The sequence below is a fragment of the Amblyomma americanum genome, chromosome 11 (assembly GCF_052857255.1).
Source record: "Amblyomma americanum isolate KBUSLIRL-KWMA chromosome 11, ASM5285725v1, whole genome shotgun sequence".
NCBI classification, from domain to species: domain Eukaryota; kingdom Metazoa; phylum Arthropoda; class Arachnida; order Ixodida; family Ixodidae; genus Amblyomma; species Amblyomma americanum.
Genome location: NC_135507.1, coordinates 34,292,408 through 34,309,408, shown reverse-complemented (window position 1 = coordinate 34,309,408; position 17,001 = coordinate 34,292,408). Strand labels below are relative to the sequence as shown.

Genomic DNA, 17,001 nt, shown 5'->3' with positions numbered 1-17,001 from the left:
TCTTGCACTTGTGGCACGTCGTGCACCACGTTATTTGCTCTCGCTGAAGTCTTCAAACAATAAAGGTGAACCAAAGCTAAACAGTGCCTCACCATGATTACCAGAGCACTCGCTCTGTATATCCTGGCTCGGCTGAGTTGAGCCACAGCCACTTTTTGTTACTTTTCTCCAGATTTACGCAAGTATGCTGCCTCTTGGGCCAAGCTGGAAATAAATTCTCTCATCTGGCATTTGATGCGGATTTTTCAGTGTGCGGAGGTATGTAATAGACTGCGCGATATCCCGCAACACCTTAGGTACTTACGACGTTGCAGTCTTTATTTACATACTGTAGACAAGTGAAAACAAAAAGATTGCCTCCTCGTAAATGATTTTCTGGTTTTGTGAAACTGATAGCCTTTCAACAGTGCTTTATAATACATTTGAGAAAATTAGGCAAAACCCGGCAATAAACTCTGAGGTTGCACCTTTAGAGCTGTTATATATTATTGGCGGCGCAAAGTTTACACAGCATATGACACCATTCATTTTGCAACTCGGTGCAGGCAAGGTGAAAGCACTACCCCAAAACAAATTTATATATTACCCCTTTTCAGTCCCGCGAAACATATTGCCGAGAACGTTTTACTGCTTGCACGTACAAAATTCCAAATAAATCAGAAAACAAAACTCGAGAACCGAGAGCAACTAAACTTTTCTAAACAAATCTTTTGGCTGCAAATTTCCTGCAAGCAGTCAAGCTGCCACTATCGTTTGTAACTGATGCGTTTCTATTTTCATAGCGCTCTGCTGACACACGTCTTCCTTAAAACTGTTAAACAATCAAAAATCACAAAGGAAATGCATAGTGGTTGTGACTGAAAAGTAAAAGGGGAAGAATGCCGCGCTTTTGCGCTCGCCGTTCACGCTTCATATCGACGTCCAGCGCCAACTTAGAACAACTATGTGCCAAGCACAAATATTAAGGTCATTACGCACGAAGCATGTCGTTCGGAGGCATCTATATGTTCATTGTCGGTAAGTTTGTGGCCCACACTTCATTGATGCATAAATTACGTCAGATAATGAGTTAGCTCTGGGCTCCATAAGCAGTTGAACAGCTAAAACGAAACTATGGGAAGAAGCGGCACTGGTTCTTCTCGTCTTCGTCAGTGAGGCGCTTGCCGCAGCCGAAGGCCGTCCCGAAGTAGGGGAGACTGCGCACTGCAGCGCCGCAGTTGATGCCTGTGTTGCAGAACCGGAGGCAGTAGGTGAGGAAGAAAATCTGGTCAGGCGTGTAGAGCTGAAGCCTGCCCGACCAGTCCAATATGCCCAGCTGTTCGCCCGACATCAAGCCACTGCAGGAACGCGTGAGTTGAAGTAAATAAGCCAACATTGGTAGTGCCGGTCATTTTAAAGGAACGTGGTAACTGCATACATATACAGCTCCTATAAAAAATGTTATGAACTTTTTTGGAACGGTTGACTTTCCTTTGGCAACAAAATTCGAATTTCTTGCTTTGATAGGTGGAGTTGAAACTGGAACGTTTCTGTCCTGCATTTCTATACAAATTCGTGACGTACAGCCCCCGTCACAAGTATACAGCCCAAGGGGTTTGCTTGCGAGGACTTCAGGGCGCATGATTATGCATACTCAACAACTGTAATCCATAGAATGATAAATGGCTTCGAGTCCTCAATCTTCCCAAGCTTTCTATTGCTAGATTTTCTAGGGAGCCCCGCTAAACAGCTTAGAAGCAAACCTCTTGGGCTGTATACTTTTGACGGAGGCTGTACATAACGAAACATCTTGTGATCGTTGAGTGAATGGCGATGTAGACTAGCCTCAGAGATCAGCACAAAAAAATCAATGCCATGCAGTTTCCAAAACCTGTAGGTAGCCGTGATACCTGTATTTCATAGATTACATACATTGTGAACTAACAAAATTTCTATTTTCAGTGAAATCCACCTGTTCGCGATAGGACGTTCGTACTAACTAAACGTAGACGAACGTATTTTTCCTTTTATTTAGTGTTCCTTCAAAAACTGCACGTGCCAAGGGAAGGACGCAAAGCTCATGACCCCGCCTGCAATGGCTGAACTGTGCGTAGGAAATGGCGAACAGGTGAAGGCTACGTCTTAACGATGCCAAACAGATGTCAGAGAGATGAAGACACCTTAACGATGCCTAACAGATGAAGACTACACATTTACGATGCCTAACAGGTGAATACTACGCCTTAAAAATGCAGAAAAAGTGAGGACTGCGACTCAACGATGCCTAACAGGTGAAGACTAGGCTTTTACGATGCCTAACCGGTGTAAACAGTCCTTAAAGGGATTATGACAGCCTATTTTCACGCATACCCTGCTTATCGCATTTCATTCTCAACCTGTTAAATTGAAATTCCCCCAAGTTTAAGTTGATTTTGTGCGTTAAATATTTTGAATACGATTTTTTTCTGTTTCTTCTGCGAACTGTTTGCTGGTCTGGCAACATCTGATCGCTGACGTCTGAGGGGCATACCCACCCCGCGTCGTCAGTTTAGTACGCGACCTGAGTGGTCCATAAAAAAGCGGACTTGCTCGTGGCACCCCTTTTCTCATTGTTGAGGAAACAGAAATCGTTGGACCCCTGCTTAATTTTTTGCTCCCATAAACATGTTATTTTTATGTTATGAGTGTGGTTTCTTTTGAGGAGTCAAGTGCTCCCGTATGTGAAAAGCGGCACGTGCCGTGCATGCTTTCGCCGATGTGCGCCGTGAAAGCGGCGGCGTTTGATAGCTGGCTACCAATTTCTTGTCCGCTATTCGTCGGCTCAGTAATTAAACTCAAATTATCACAAGGTGGCGCTACAGTAACCTTGAGGCACGAAAGGAGCAGAGAAAAGTGCCGAATGAGACGACTTCCCCGCTGCATGTGTGCATTTGTAAGTCAAACATACATTCCCTTCGGCTCGTAGAACCCTTTTACAGGAACCAAGCTAGCCGCTTGCAAAACCCTACGCGACTCGAATGCTTTCACTGCCCGCCCCGATGAATAGTCGCCGCCACCTAAATGAGTGCTTGAAATTAATAGTACATCATTTAGCATTTACTCTGCGTGCACATTGTGGCCTAGGAATGCGTCGATCACGACAACTGCAGCCCCGCGCTGGGGTTGTTTACATAGCTGTGCCCAAACAGTACTGCTCGTTTGCTTGCCATAAACCGCAAGGTGGGCTCTCCTTATCTTAAATGTTACGTAGTATTGCTCACAAATTGTAGTTTTACTCATTTACACACCATGATAACACTGCAATAAGCGCCGCTGACGCTATATCGCCTGCTTGGGAAACGCTTCGCGTAGGACCGGCGCTCCTCGCTCATTGTGTCTGCTTTCTCTTATGCCATCAGTGATTTTAATACGCTCTAGCTAAAAATACGTTCGGACATTATTTGAATTAATGAAAACAACAAGATTTGTTGTCCACAGTCGAAGCCGACGGCTGCTGCCGGCTGCCTTCAGCACATGCAGTGCAGACCGGGTCACATATCGGCACTTCCCCCTTACTGTACTCGCGCCCTGCGATGTAGGCAGTCTTCGCTTTGAGGGAACTATGGCCAAAACTACGCTCGACAGCTATTTGCAGGCGCTAAAACTTGCGAATTCGCTCTCCGCAATCGCCGAAATCACAAACACGAATCCTGCGTACTCGCCAGGCCTCGTCACGAAAGAGGCCGGCAGTCCCCCGTCGGCCGAAATTCAAGCATCTGGCAAGAGTTCCCCGCTGATTAGTAAGAAAGTGTGAAGATATGAAATGCAGACGCTCGTTTCGCTCTTTTCTAAACGGATAAGGCACACAAGCGCAGTTTTTCGGGCCGTCTATCCACCGGCGTGAAGCTTTCGCTCGGCCGCACAAGCCCAGGCGACGAGTGACGAGCGGCACCGTCGTGCGGCGTTTTCTGCCAGTGTCGCTCAATTGCCTCGGCGATAGGCTCTATGCGCAGGCACCCAATAAAAGCACATCTTCGCTGGTGCACGCACATCGCGTACGTCGCCGTGGCTAGCATGATCAGGACCATTAAGTTTTAAAAGCCTTAAGTTTATAGAATGTCATACCAACTAGTCCCCCACCACACTCTGCCCGTTCCCACTAAGTTCACTCTTTACACTACTGCGATACGGGGTCGTTGGTCGTGCTGGCGTCGTCGTCGGTCTAGCTTGACAGACCAGTGCGTCTGCGATGGCATTTGCACACCGACCAGCCAACCGATCGCCGTCCTATCGGCCTAGTGTAACCGGACCCTATACCTATACGGAAGAATAACTCCGTTACTATTATTAACGCTTTAGCGGCACCAGTCACTCATATATTGGAGAAGACTGCTACTTCGATCGCCCGCGGAAGTAGAGGGAACAAGAGACCTCGCTGCGCACATTTCAGCAACGAGAGCAAGCAGACGACGTTGTTCCGTGTATGCCCTGGTGACGTCACGACAGCATTCAATATGGCGGTCACTGCCGGTGGGAGGAGTTTCCCGTTCTCAATTCCGATCGCATTTTTTGAATATAAAGCACGTCCAGGGCAGCCAAATTTCGTAAACTGAATCATAAGCTCTTGTATTAGTTACTGAAGCACAAAAATGCAATATGAAGAACGACCATGTCAAGACCCCTTTAACGATGCCTAACAGTCAAAGACAAGGCCTTAACGATGCCTAACAGGTGAAGGGTAGACCTTTGCGATTACTAACAGATGCCTAACATGTGAAGCCTACGCTTTCACGATGCCTAAAAGGTGAAGATTATTCATGAAATATGTCTAATAGACTAGCCCGACACGTGAAGGCTCTGCCTAGGCAATGCCTTACAGACTACGCATATTAGGTTATGAACGCCTCAGCCAAGTCTACGGCGCCCTACCCTGAGTCGTTCTTATAGGCGTCCCAGGCGACGCGCAGGCTCGCCACCTGGAGCAGGTTTTCGCCGTTGACACTGCTGCACCTGAGCCTCTTGTAAAGCTGCTGTTCGGCGAATGGACTCATCCAAGACCTGGGCTGGCCTCCTTCTATACGGATTCCCTGCGTTTACCAAGTGCGCTATAGTAAATGCGGGAAACGCACCGCATTTTAATGCAGAAGGGACATGGAAGTTTGACGGGTTAGTTCAGGTTGCTGAATTCGGGTCCACAATTTCCTGGCCGCGAGTTCTGTAACCTGGAAGTAACCATCCTAGAATCGAACTTTATCTATAAATTCGCGGCACCTCTTTCTTCCTTTCTTCTTTCACTCCCTCCTTTATCCCTTCCCTTACAGCGCAGTTCAGGTGCCCGCCGAGATGCGAGACAGATACTTCCTATCTCTTATGGCGTGGTTCAGGTGTCCGCCGAGATGTGAGACAGATACTACGCCATTTCCTTTCACCAAAAACCAGTTTTGATTATCTATAAGTTCAAGGCAGCTTCCTTTAGACCTAATGAGAAGTCTGGAAAACTCGTTTACCCAATTATTAAATTCATGAAGGAATTCATAATTTAGTTCGGAAAATATGCTTTTGGTGTGAAAGCGCTACTTCATGGAGTTATAGCCATCCAAGAATCCTGCGTCGTCCCTGACCTTGCGGGTGAAAAAATAAAATTAATACTGCCACGTAAGCCGCTCCTTGGTTGCGAACCCGCGAAGGAGCGAACAGATTAGCTTCACCGGGTCGCTTGATCAACAGCTGCTTGATCTCGTTTACAGCATATATTTTTATTCTTTAATTAATTATCCAAGAATAAATATCTAGCCTTGAACATACTACCTGCACAAACAAAGTGTCAGTCAAGGATTTGAAGATTGTCCTGCAAAACAACTTGATGGAATGTTTTCCCCAGAGTACCATTCCCACAGCTTTATTTAGCGGCCTTTAAAAAAGCCCGCGAAATGCGAAACCTACCACTGACAGCTGCTGGTGCAAATCTCAATCGCAAGTACAAAGCACACGCGAAGCCCCACCCAGGACAGCGTCCCAGTGAAAATCTAATTTTGATCTTGGAGATGCGGCTTGTGCAGTTGAAATAGCACCACTGTTACGCGGTAGTTTGTTTTTTTGCAGGCTTTATTTCAGACTGGTAAAATAAATCTACATAAAAGGTACCTTTGAGCAAACATTCCAGCTGGCTGCTCTTGAAGGCTATCTACGACTTCAGAATTCACACTTTAGTACTTAGACCAGTGTTTCATGTCTCATGGTGTATAGGGCCTTTAGCGTCCCAAAGCGACTCGGGCTATGAGAGACGCCGTAGTGAAGGCCTCAGGAAATTTCGACCACCCGCGGTTCTTTACCGTGCACTGACATCGCACAGTACATTGACCTCTAGAATTTCGCCTCCATTGAAATTCGACCGCCACAATCGAACCCGTGTCTTTCGGGTCAGCAGCCGAGCAGCATAACCACTGAGCCATTGCGGCGGCCTAAACCAGATTTCTGAAAGGTGCCTAATTATAATTTAGTAATCATTACCTTTAAAACGATAATATCCTGTTGACTAGGCCATGCGATTTTGAACATTACTCAGTCTGTTTTAAATCTTGCTTATATTTAGCTGGAGTGCCCGTTATTTTTAGATTATTAGGTGCGTCGGAACTAAAACCCCCAATCCACAATTTCACTTATGTTTCTTGTCCGAAGCCTACGGCAGATGGCAACCATGTTGTGGTCCACCAAGACGTTGAAAAACTGCCAGCAGGCTTTATAGCCACATATGCAAAACACCTTATAGCAAAACACTCTGTGAAGTATCGGCTGTCTTTAGAAATACATTTAGCACTTTCAGTGCATTAAGTACAGGAAACACTTACAGTACTCAAGTGGTTGCGCCCGTCTCAGTTACTCAGTGTTCTTCAACAGCTTGGTTAAATTCAGCAGGGGTGCCCGGTATATGCCAATGCCCGTTCGAATAGTTATGGCCATAGCCTCGCGGCTTAAAGGGGCTTGGTAACACCTTCCGAGGAGAGGACATAAACTGGCACAATCACTGCATTGTGTTGTCATGAACACCTGAGCCAAATAATACACTTATACACGCAGCAAACGACCCACAATCACGCGTCAAAGTTGGCGAGCCCTTCCCGGCGACTTTTTCATGCTCGCACCATCCTCCGTCGCTCGCATCTATACGTATACATGTTGAGAGGTGGCTATTCGTTAGATTCTGTCAGACGTCAGGCAGCTACCATGGCCGCGGTCAATAAGCCGCATAGCTTCGGCGGATCAGGAAGCTTTCCTTCGGAGGTGGGGCCGGCGAAGGAGCGCCGACATTCCAGCGTGCAAAATGTGACCAGAGGAAAGGGAAAGGCGCCAAGACGCTGAAATTCAAATTTTGACCAGAAAGCCCCAGGTGGTGGAAATTATTCTGGAGCCCTCCACTACGGCACCTCTTTTTTCCTTTCTTATTTCACTCCCTCCTTTATCCCTTCTCTTACGGCGCGTTTCAGGTGTCCGTCGATATGTGACAGATGCTGTGCCATTTCCTTTCCCCAAAAACCGATTATTATTAATATTATGACCACAGTTAACTCTGTGTTTACAAAACGCATTAAAAAATCCTTCCTGGACAATACTCGTGAAGAGGCGTGCTTTAATATCACAGGCATACCATAAGTTTATTAGAGCCCCTTTTAGAGCCGATTTAACTTGTAGAACCTCTTCGCTAAACGCGCGCTTACTCACGCGAAGGTCGAACATCCTGAGCGCTGCGTCGAGGAAGGCTGTGGCCAGGCCTCCGAAGCTGGCGGCACGAAGCACCCCCGCCTCCTTCTGGGCGTAGAACAGCGGCCCGGCGAGCGCAGCATGGGAGACCTCCACCAGGTTGGTCAGGTATGCGTACAGCACTCCCTGGTACGGCGAGGCAAGCCAGTACTTCTCTTCACGCAGGAGCCCAGCCGCGCCCTTCTCCCGCAGTCGGTGCTCGGCTGCCGCGATCCAGTTCTCCAGGAATTCCTGCTCCACGGTTTCGTCGCGCGCAAGCCCTGGAATGCCTCGCAAATTGGAATACCCTGTTCTCTTCATGCCACGGTCATCAGGCCATGTTATCGGGGAAATCGGAGGTTATCAGGATATTTTCATTAACTTTTAGCCGCTGCCATTCATAATCGCAAACAACAATCCTGGGAAAAATCACATTTGAGCGGGAAGCCGTTCATGAACGCAATTTTTGTCATATGGTGTAATAGTCCACTGTAGCAGTCAATATATCCGCAGATCACCCAACCTCAGTCTTGCATTTTTTTTCTATTAACGTTCGTGCTGTCGTCAAAAGCATTCCCCATTGGTTTTCTATGGACGTCTTTAATGTTCTATGCGATGGATGGAAACCGATCAATGAAATATTTTGCTGCACGATAGAAGAATGTACCATTACCTTCAATATTTCCACAAGAGTACCTTACTACATTCCAAAGTTCAGAATTTTTCAACGAGAATGTTCAACATACGAGTTCTCCTGTAGACGCGAGATTAGTAATACTCTCCAGATTGTAAAGTACAACTGTGTCTAACTGATACTCTGAGTACCCAAAGGGCAGAAACTTGGAGGCTAACGAAAGGGTTGAGCTCAAGTTAAGGACAACGCAGAGAGCTATGGACCGAAAAATGATAGGTGTAACGTTAAGGGATTGAAAGCGGGCAGAGTGGGTGAGGGAACAAATGCGAGTTAATGAAATCCTACCTATTCGATATCGAAAGGATTAAATGGGCTTGCGAAGGGCATGTAATGCGAAGGCAAGATAACGGGCTTGTCGTTAAGGTTAGCGGAGGGGATACCAAGAGAAGACAGGCATAGCGGGTAGCGGCAGAAAGTTAGGTGGGTGGATGAGATTATACGTTTGCGGGGATAAAGTAGCCGCAGCTGGCAATAGAAAGGGTTAACTGGAAAGACATGATAAAGGCATTTACCCTGCAGTGGGTGCAGTGAGGTAGATGATGATGGTGACGTTGAGTTTGTAGAGCCCATGTAGCACAGAACAGACAACGAATGCCAAGTGTAGTAACACAGCAACTCGCTGTCTGTGTTATTAGTGAATCAAAAGAAAACGGCGCTACAGAGATGAACGAAGACAGTAAGGAATCAAATACGGCGCCCCCTTGTGTTTCAGCGCCCCCGTAGATCCCCTGTTATGTTTATTCACAAATGGCATTCCTCTGGGCTACTTGGTATGGTTACATGTGTGGGCCAGCGTGAACATTTCGCGCCCTTTTCTTTAAGAACGCCAAACAATGAGCATCGTTTTCCTTGTGTTCCGCGTTCTCGTCAGTTGGGGCATTCCCAATATCTGCCACAGATATGGCCATACCTTTTTGGGATCGAACCAGTGGTTGGAGAACGATCCCCAACTCTGATCTTGAGGCGGGCCACCGCTGCTCTCCAGCTGCTCCATCCAGGCCACTACTCTGAGGTCGCGAAGCCTTTGCTCCATGACGCGCCTCGTATGCTCGTCTACCCACGTGGTCGCCGCCAGTGCCCTCTGCGTCTGCGCGGTCAGACCTCGGAGGAACCTGTCCACGCTTTCTCTTCGCTCCGCCGCGAAATCCTCCGCGTCGCTCATGTAGTACAGCGCCGGGCCGAACCAGGCTGCGGCCGTTTCGAGGCATCGAGACGTCTTCAGCATCCGCGAGCCGTCCTCGCTGCTCGTGACCAGCATCCTCGCCTTGCGCGATGCCATCACCACGCATATCTGGGCGAACCACCAGGCGATGTGCTCCAGGAGCTGTCGCCTGCTGAACTTGCCCAGCAGCCAGTCCGTGGCGGCCAGGAAGTGGCGGTCGGTGATGTAGACGCCGCTTTGCGCGACGATTCCCGAGGATTTGAAGACGGACAGTATGGTTCTGGAAAGCGGGTAGCCGTTCAGGTTGCTGAAGAGGGACTCGAGACGAGCTACCGTCGTGTAGACGGCTGCGCGGCCGGTCTCGTTGACGCTAGCCGCAAGAGTGGTCAAGACCGCCCGTTCCAGGACGAGGTGTGCGGTCATGGTCGCCTCGCTCGGCATCGGTAACCCGTAGAGCCTGCACGGTATTTGTATATTTATCATACCCTAAAATCCTGTGGCGCTTTCGCACGTCTACTCGTTTTAACTACGTTAAAACCATACCAATTTTTTTCATAGCACCTCCGCTATTAGTACCATTTCTCACAGGAAGCCTTCGGCTATTCCGGTGTATTTAAGGGAGTCCCACGAAGTGGAGTAGACTTGAGATACTAGATTAACTAGGGCGAGGGAACAAACGCGAGTTAATGACATCTTAGCCGAAATCAAGAGGAAGAAATGACCTTGGGCAGGACATGTAATGCGAAGGCGAGATAACTGCTGGTCCTTAAGCGTAAGGGAGTGGATTCCAAGAGAAGGCAAGCGTAGCAGGGGGAGACAGTCAGTCAGGTGGGCGGATGAGATTAAGAAGTTTGCAGGCATGGGGTGGGCGCAGTTGGCAAAGGACAGGGTTAATTGGAGAGACATGGGAGATGCCTTTGTCCTGCAGTGGGCTTAGTAAGGCTGATGATGATGCTGATGACCAGATTAACTACAAGGGATGCGTTCTAATGAGTGATTGCTGCCTTATTCATGTCCAACATTCTCAAATGATAATTTTGAATATTGAAAAACTGTAAGGTACTCACATAAAAATATAGAAGATAATGGTCCATAATGATATGCAGCAAAGTCTTTTAAAGTGTTTCCATCGATCGCATCGTGCAGTCAAGACTGCCATAGAAAACCAACGGCGAACGCTTTTGACGAAAGCAAAAGCGTTAATAACGAAAAAATTCAAGCCTATCGAAGCGAGACCTGCTGATATACTGATTGTTAAAGTAAAATTTTATAATATATGAAAAAACTGCACTCAAAAACGTTTTGTTCAAAAACGTCTTTGTCTAGAATTTTTGGGTATTCCAGGCAACAATGGTGCAACTTACCTTTGAATCTCCTTGTAGTATGCCCGCCGACCTCCGTTCTTGTCGAGGAGGTCCACAAAGTCCAGCCAGGCGGCAGCCATTCCCGTCTTGCGAATCACCAGCATCGGCGGGTTAGCCTTCCCGCCATTGTTCTTCAACACGACCGTCTGCAGCATAAAGACCGAGACAAACTCTCATCATCATCATCATCAGCCTGACTATACCCACCGCAGGGCAAAGGCCTCTCCCATGTCTCTCCAATTAACCCTGTCCTTTTCAAGCTGCGCCCACCCTACATGCCCGCAAGCTTCTTAATCTCATCCGCCCACCTAACCTTCTGCCGCCCGCTGCTAGGCTTGCCTTCCCTTGGAATCCACTCCGTTACCTTCAAGGACCAGCGGTTATCTTGTTCTTGCATTACGTGCCCTGCTCAAGCCCATTTATTGCTCTTTATTTCGACTATGATGTCATTGACCCACGTTTGTTCCCTCACCCGCTCTGTACCCTTCCGGTCTCTTAACGTCACACCTATCATTCTTCTTTCCACAGCGGGCTGCGTTGTTCTTATCTAGACCTGAACCCTTTTCGTTAGCCTCCACGTTTCTGCCCCGTAGGTGAGTACCGGCAAGATACAGTTGTTGTACACTTTTCTCTTGAGGGATACTGGTAAACTGCCATTCATGATCCATATCCCCTCGTAATTATCCTTGTAGTTATTTCCCTCTCGTGATCCGGATCAGCGGCCACTACATGCCCTAAGTACACTTATTTCCTTGCTACTTCCGGCGCCTCGCTGCCAATTGTGAGCTGTAGTTTCCTTGCTATAGACTGTGGAACATTACTTTGGTTTAGTGCATGCTAATTCTTAGACGTAAACTCAGCAGGGAAGCAGTTGCGCTGCATTTTTTTTCTTTTTTTGCTGCCTAAGCTTTTTGCGCTCGAATTCATTCGTTGTGAGGAAATTTTCTCGTAGCACTCGAATTTTTGTGCGCTCCTCAGAAAGGGCGTGATGTGTGCAAAAAAATTGGCAGTGGATTAACTTGGCTAACCCAGCAATTCAGCGAAAAGATTCTGCACACATGGTTACTCACCGCGTGGCTTCACATTACCCCATTGAATGTTCATAAGGTCAAAGGTCAACCCAAAGGTCACCCAATGTCAAAGGTCAACTGAATGTCATGGGTCAAGGCCAGGGTTAGACACCATAACTGTACCACATTCGTCATACACGGCTATCCTTGGTTGGGCTGAAGGACGTTCAAAGTAGCTATGCTGCCTACCCATAGTCTGCTTTACCTAGCGTAATGAAGCTTTTCGCTTGGAAACGCGTCTATTGGCAGAGCCGCCTAGGAAGTTCGCTTGCCTGAGACCAGAGCTCGAGTCCCCAGAGCCCGTCCAGCTTGACTAGCACAGCGCACGGGTGGGCACTGTGGCTCGTCGCCGACTCGTCGTAAGGCCACGGGATGCCGATGGACGCCGCGAAGCGGCGCACCATGCGCAGGCTGTATGCGTCGTCGTCCTTCTGCGCTATGCACTTTTGGACGAACGCAGCCGCGGCTCTGCGACCGGTGCTCACAGCCTCATCCTGGCGACGAAGCGGAGAAAGAAGACGCAAACTCGCGTTTCACTCAACACTACAGTGCGCTGGACATGTCCAACGTTCTCGGACAAAAACTTCGAAAATTGGAAAATTGTAAGATAGTGGTGTAGAAATCTTGAAGGTAATGGTCCGTTCTTTCGATATGTAGCGAACTCTATCTTTTATAATGTTTGGTTTGGTTTGAGCGGGTTTAACGTCCGAAAGCGAGTCAGGCCATGCGCTACGCCGGCGTGAAGGGCTCCGGAAATTTCGACACCCTGGGATTTTTTGACGTCCACTGACATCGCACAATACACGGGCCTCTAGAATTTCGCCTCCGTCGAAATTCGACCTACGCGGCCGGGATCGAATCCGCGTGTTTCGGGTCCATCGCTAGCATCTAGCAGTTAAGACTGCCATAGAAAACCAATGGGTAACGCTTTCGACGATAGGAAAAGCGTTAACAGCAAAAAAATGCCTGCCTGCCGACGGCAGATCTGCGAATGTGTTGTTATAGCGAAATCTTACAATAGATGGAAAAAAATGCGCTCATGAAGTCTTTCCCGTTCAAAAGTGCTTTTGTCCAAAATTAATCACGAAGTGAACAAGGAAGGGAAAAAACCTCGGGGTGCTTGCCAACATTTCAACAGGACTGGGCTTCGTCTGCAACTTTTCTTCGTCTTGTCTTCGCGTGTATACTTCCTGTAGACAAAATTCTACTAAAAGTGTATGGCCATAAATCTATAGACTGTCTATAGACTGTCCATGTAATTTGTATTGCATATAGAGTAGTCTATTGGGTTGTGTCTATAGGAAGTCTACTAACTTATAGACAAGCCTCTGTGGACAGTCTATAGACTGTCTATGGAATTTGTATTGTCTATAAGGTAGTCTACGTGGTTTGTTTATAGAAAGTCTATAAGCTTTAGAGACAAACGTCTGCAGACAGTCAAGGGACTGCCTAAAAAAGTTCATAACGGATAACTTACCTGGTCATGCGCAAACGAGCCATTGGCGTCATAACGGCCACTGTTGATCTCCTTCGTCAGGAACCACGCTGCCTTCAGCGTCCAGGACAGCGCCATCTCTTCTACGAGGTCCCGAGCCAATCCACTGGCGGGCGACCACAGCGAGCAGACATAGGCGTCCAAGTCTGCGCAAGGGTCGATCCGGGTGTCGAGTCTTCTCCGGAAGAACGAAGCGTGCAGCTTGCAATCGGCCGAGGCGCAGACCCCGTGGTCGTCGGCTCCGAAGCGCTGGCCACCCGACAGTGGAGAGTAGCGGTAGTACACTGCCACAGCCACAGCGACGGCCAGGACCAGGAGCACCGTGGCGAGAACTATGCATGCCGCCTGCCTTGAAGGTGGCGACTTCTTGGGTTTTCTTTTCTTCAACTTCCCGCTGATCCAGCTCGCCTGAGTCAGTTTTGCACATGAGAAGGGAGGTCATGATCAACGGAGCCAAGCTGTCTTGTGGGATGCAACGAGACTGGAAAGGATGGTTTGAGTAGATAGGTGGGCGGAGTGCGTGATGGAAAAAAAAACTCAGGAGAGAGCGTGATGTCATGACGTCACGGCCTTAGCAAACCAGGTACTCATGAAGCTATTCTCTCCCCCGGTTTTTCGCTCTCCGTGCCAGTCCCTAATGTTTTGGTTTCGTATGTTCTGCTGCGCGCGCATCATGGCGGCGGCGACGTCTACAGATGGGCGTGCGTAGTGGTGATAGATATCACCGCACCCTGTCATATGGTGTGATCCCATGAGGAACCAACTCTTTGCCTTTCATTTTTTTTTTTGTCTAGGCTTCAAGGTTTACGCAGGACGCACCCTCCTGAGTTTTTTTTTTTTTCTTCTCTATGGGGCAGCGGTGCGGATTGGTAGAGATAGATGAATGAACGCCGAGACTTTAAAACAGGCTGGTAGCGGGTGCCGCCAGGCCAGAGGATATTTTTAAATATTCTTTTGCCGATAGGCTGGTAGCGGGTGCCGCCAGGCCAGAGGATATTTTTAAATATTCTTTTGCCGATCGGTTCAAACCTTCTGATCTGTTCCGATCTAGTCAAAAGCTACAATCTTGAAAATTTTTGTTTAGAGATTCCTGTTGCAATTACGTTGTGCCTGCTTTGAGCCCCGAAATTATGTTCTTATATCACTACCCTACTTTTAAGGCACCAATCACCCATCCGTTTTAGTCGAACATCTAGAGCGTATGCACTCACATCACCCTCCTTACGCCAACTACTAAGGCCACTGCGCAATGGCTGTGCTTGCCTCGACAATCAGATGTATCGTACTATGTTTAAAAAAATGTATATTTTCTTTCTTGGGATTTACCGCATGTCTGAATACATGGACGGAGCTTCCACTTTGAAGCGCATGATGACACAGCATCAGCTAGCGTCATCAGTTCACCGCCAGTACAGAATAAGGCGTTACTTGGGAATATTTTCACCCGTAATTGCAAGAAAGCTACACAGTGCAGTATGCTGCGCGAACATGTTGACAGTGACGAACTACGCTTCCTACTTGCAGTAAAATGGCTTATAGAATGGTTGCCAACTCAAGCCGACCAGTGCCGACGGCCTTAGGAAATCAGGAAAATTGAACAAATATTCAAAAATTTCATTGGTGTCTCTGAATGATCAACATCATGATAGCCTTTGTTCAGGTTGTCCAGACTTCAGGAAAAGTCAGCTTAGGTATTACAGAAGTAAGATTACTAGTAGGATAATACTTAAACATGTTCATAGGGAAGAAAATACAATGGCCTTTAACTTGTTATGGTGTCTCCAATGAGTGCTAATGCTCTCGCAATTCTCCCGCCAAAACTCCTGTTGGAACCGGTCCTATTGTCCTTATATGGTTTGCATGATTCATCGCCTTCTAGTATGTTCGAGCAGCTTATAGCCGATTATCACATGAGATTGCACTAATCCCACCGACTAATCGTCACTAAACCACCTTGATCCGTTTTCTGGGGTTGGCCTACTTTCAAAAACTTCGGGGCTCCTTTAAAGTTTTCGGGGGTGGTCCAACATAAAATAATTACAGGGGTACACCTGCCACAGTGAGCAGGTTGTGATGACGTCACAATGTCACGTGCCTCTATCGACCAATCTGGACGATCCATCAGGGGGGCATGTTGTGATGAAGTCACAGTCATGTGACCTCTCTAGACCAATCAGAGGATTTTGTTACGGAGGAACCGGAAAGTGCATGACGACGACCTAAATGCTAATGCAGTATTAATCAATTTTTTATTTAATCATTTTGCCATATTTCTTTATCGAGAACTACTTTCCTACTTGAAAGAAGTGAGCACAGTATACCCGAGATATTCCGGCTGCTAGCAGGTGTTTCCTAAAAGCGCGGCGAAGTAATGCAACGAGAGAGACCGGTTTTCTTACCAGAGGGGTGAGCCCCAAGTTGCTAGTGGTCTTCTTTTCGGCGCTGGGAGACTTCCTGGACTCCGGAGAAGTGACCGATGCGGACACCGTCGAAGTGGGTGACGCTGCTGTTGCCGCTGGCTTGCCCGTGTCCGATGGTTGTGCGGGTGTACAAGAGGAACGCCGTTGGTCCTTTCCGTCCATCTCGAAGTTAGCCAGGTGGTTCTCTTCCGGCCTGTTCCCCTCAACACCAGTCGCGGCGTGCTCACCACTACTGCGCACATGCGCCCTTGAATACGCAGCGGTGGCCAATGAGCGGCGGCTTGGGTGACGCCTTGAGCGCCCGGGCAGCGCAGAGTGCGAGGAGGAGCTGCGGTGAGGAGGCGTCGTCGATTTTGCCAAGATGTGAGTCGACGTGTCTTTTCCGGGTTCCGTTGCCTGACCTGGATGAGATTAATGACTTTAACGTTTTAGAGCGAAAGCTCTGCTAGGCCAGTCCGATACAATGCTTCGCTGTGTGTCGCTGGTGGTTAGTAACAGCGCTCCTAGCAACCGAATCTGCGTCTATGGTCTGATACAACTTTGCAGTGAAGGTCCGCCCACATTCAGGCCCGCCGCACAGAGTTCTTCCAAGAAAAAAAAAGCAGTCCGTTGTTAAAACTTCTCTCGTTGCCGAAACAAGAAGCCAAACACAAGAAAAAAAATTATAAGCTCTAGAATTTTGATAAAAGGCTCGTTTAATAAAGTCGACGATTAGAAAGCTGATTTCGTTTACTGTTGTGATTGGCTATAGGGGAGTAATACAAGACGCTGCGGACCATGGGCCAGTGTTCGCAACTGCTGTTTTTTTTTAGGTTGTATCTGACTTTAGCAACACGTGATCGGTTTGCCGAGCTCCACGCGTTGCCGCGGCGTAGCTCCGCTGGATTGCTAGACAAATATAGTATATAGGCATCTTATAGTTATATGGTTAACCATGACGACGTCATAGTACACTAATGAGCATAATTAGTAGTAAGCATACGAACGTCCACATGTAATATGTCATTAGAAAGAGGAAACATCACAATTAAGTGACATTAATTAGACAGATTAGTTATGGTAATTAATCAGTAGATATGTGTGTTGCTATGTCAACGGATA

General features: G+C 47.8%; 1 protein-coding gene across 1 annotated transcript; it reads right to left on the bottom strand.

The window, feature by feature from the left end:
• Window positions 1-1,111: 1,111 nt before the first annotated feature.
• On the bottom strand, window positions 1,112-16,295 carry LOC144109552 (neprilysin-2-like). The gene is made up of 8 exons (XM_077642377.1): window positions 15,880-16,295; window positions 13,463-13,888; window positions 12,258-12,479; window positions 10,916-11,061; window positions 9,300-10,008; window positions 7,678-7,947; window positions 4,888-5,045; window positions 1,112-1,337 (listed from the first exon to the last, which is right to left on the bottom strand). Exons 1-8 carry the CDS (start codon window positions 16,060-16,062, stop codon window positions 1,112-1,114), a joined length of 2,340 nt encoding a protein of 779 aa, XP_077498503.1. The 5' UTR covers window positions 16,063-16,295.
• Between the last annotated feature and the right edge of the window lie 706 nt (window positions 16,296-17,001).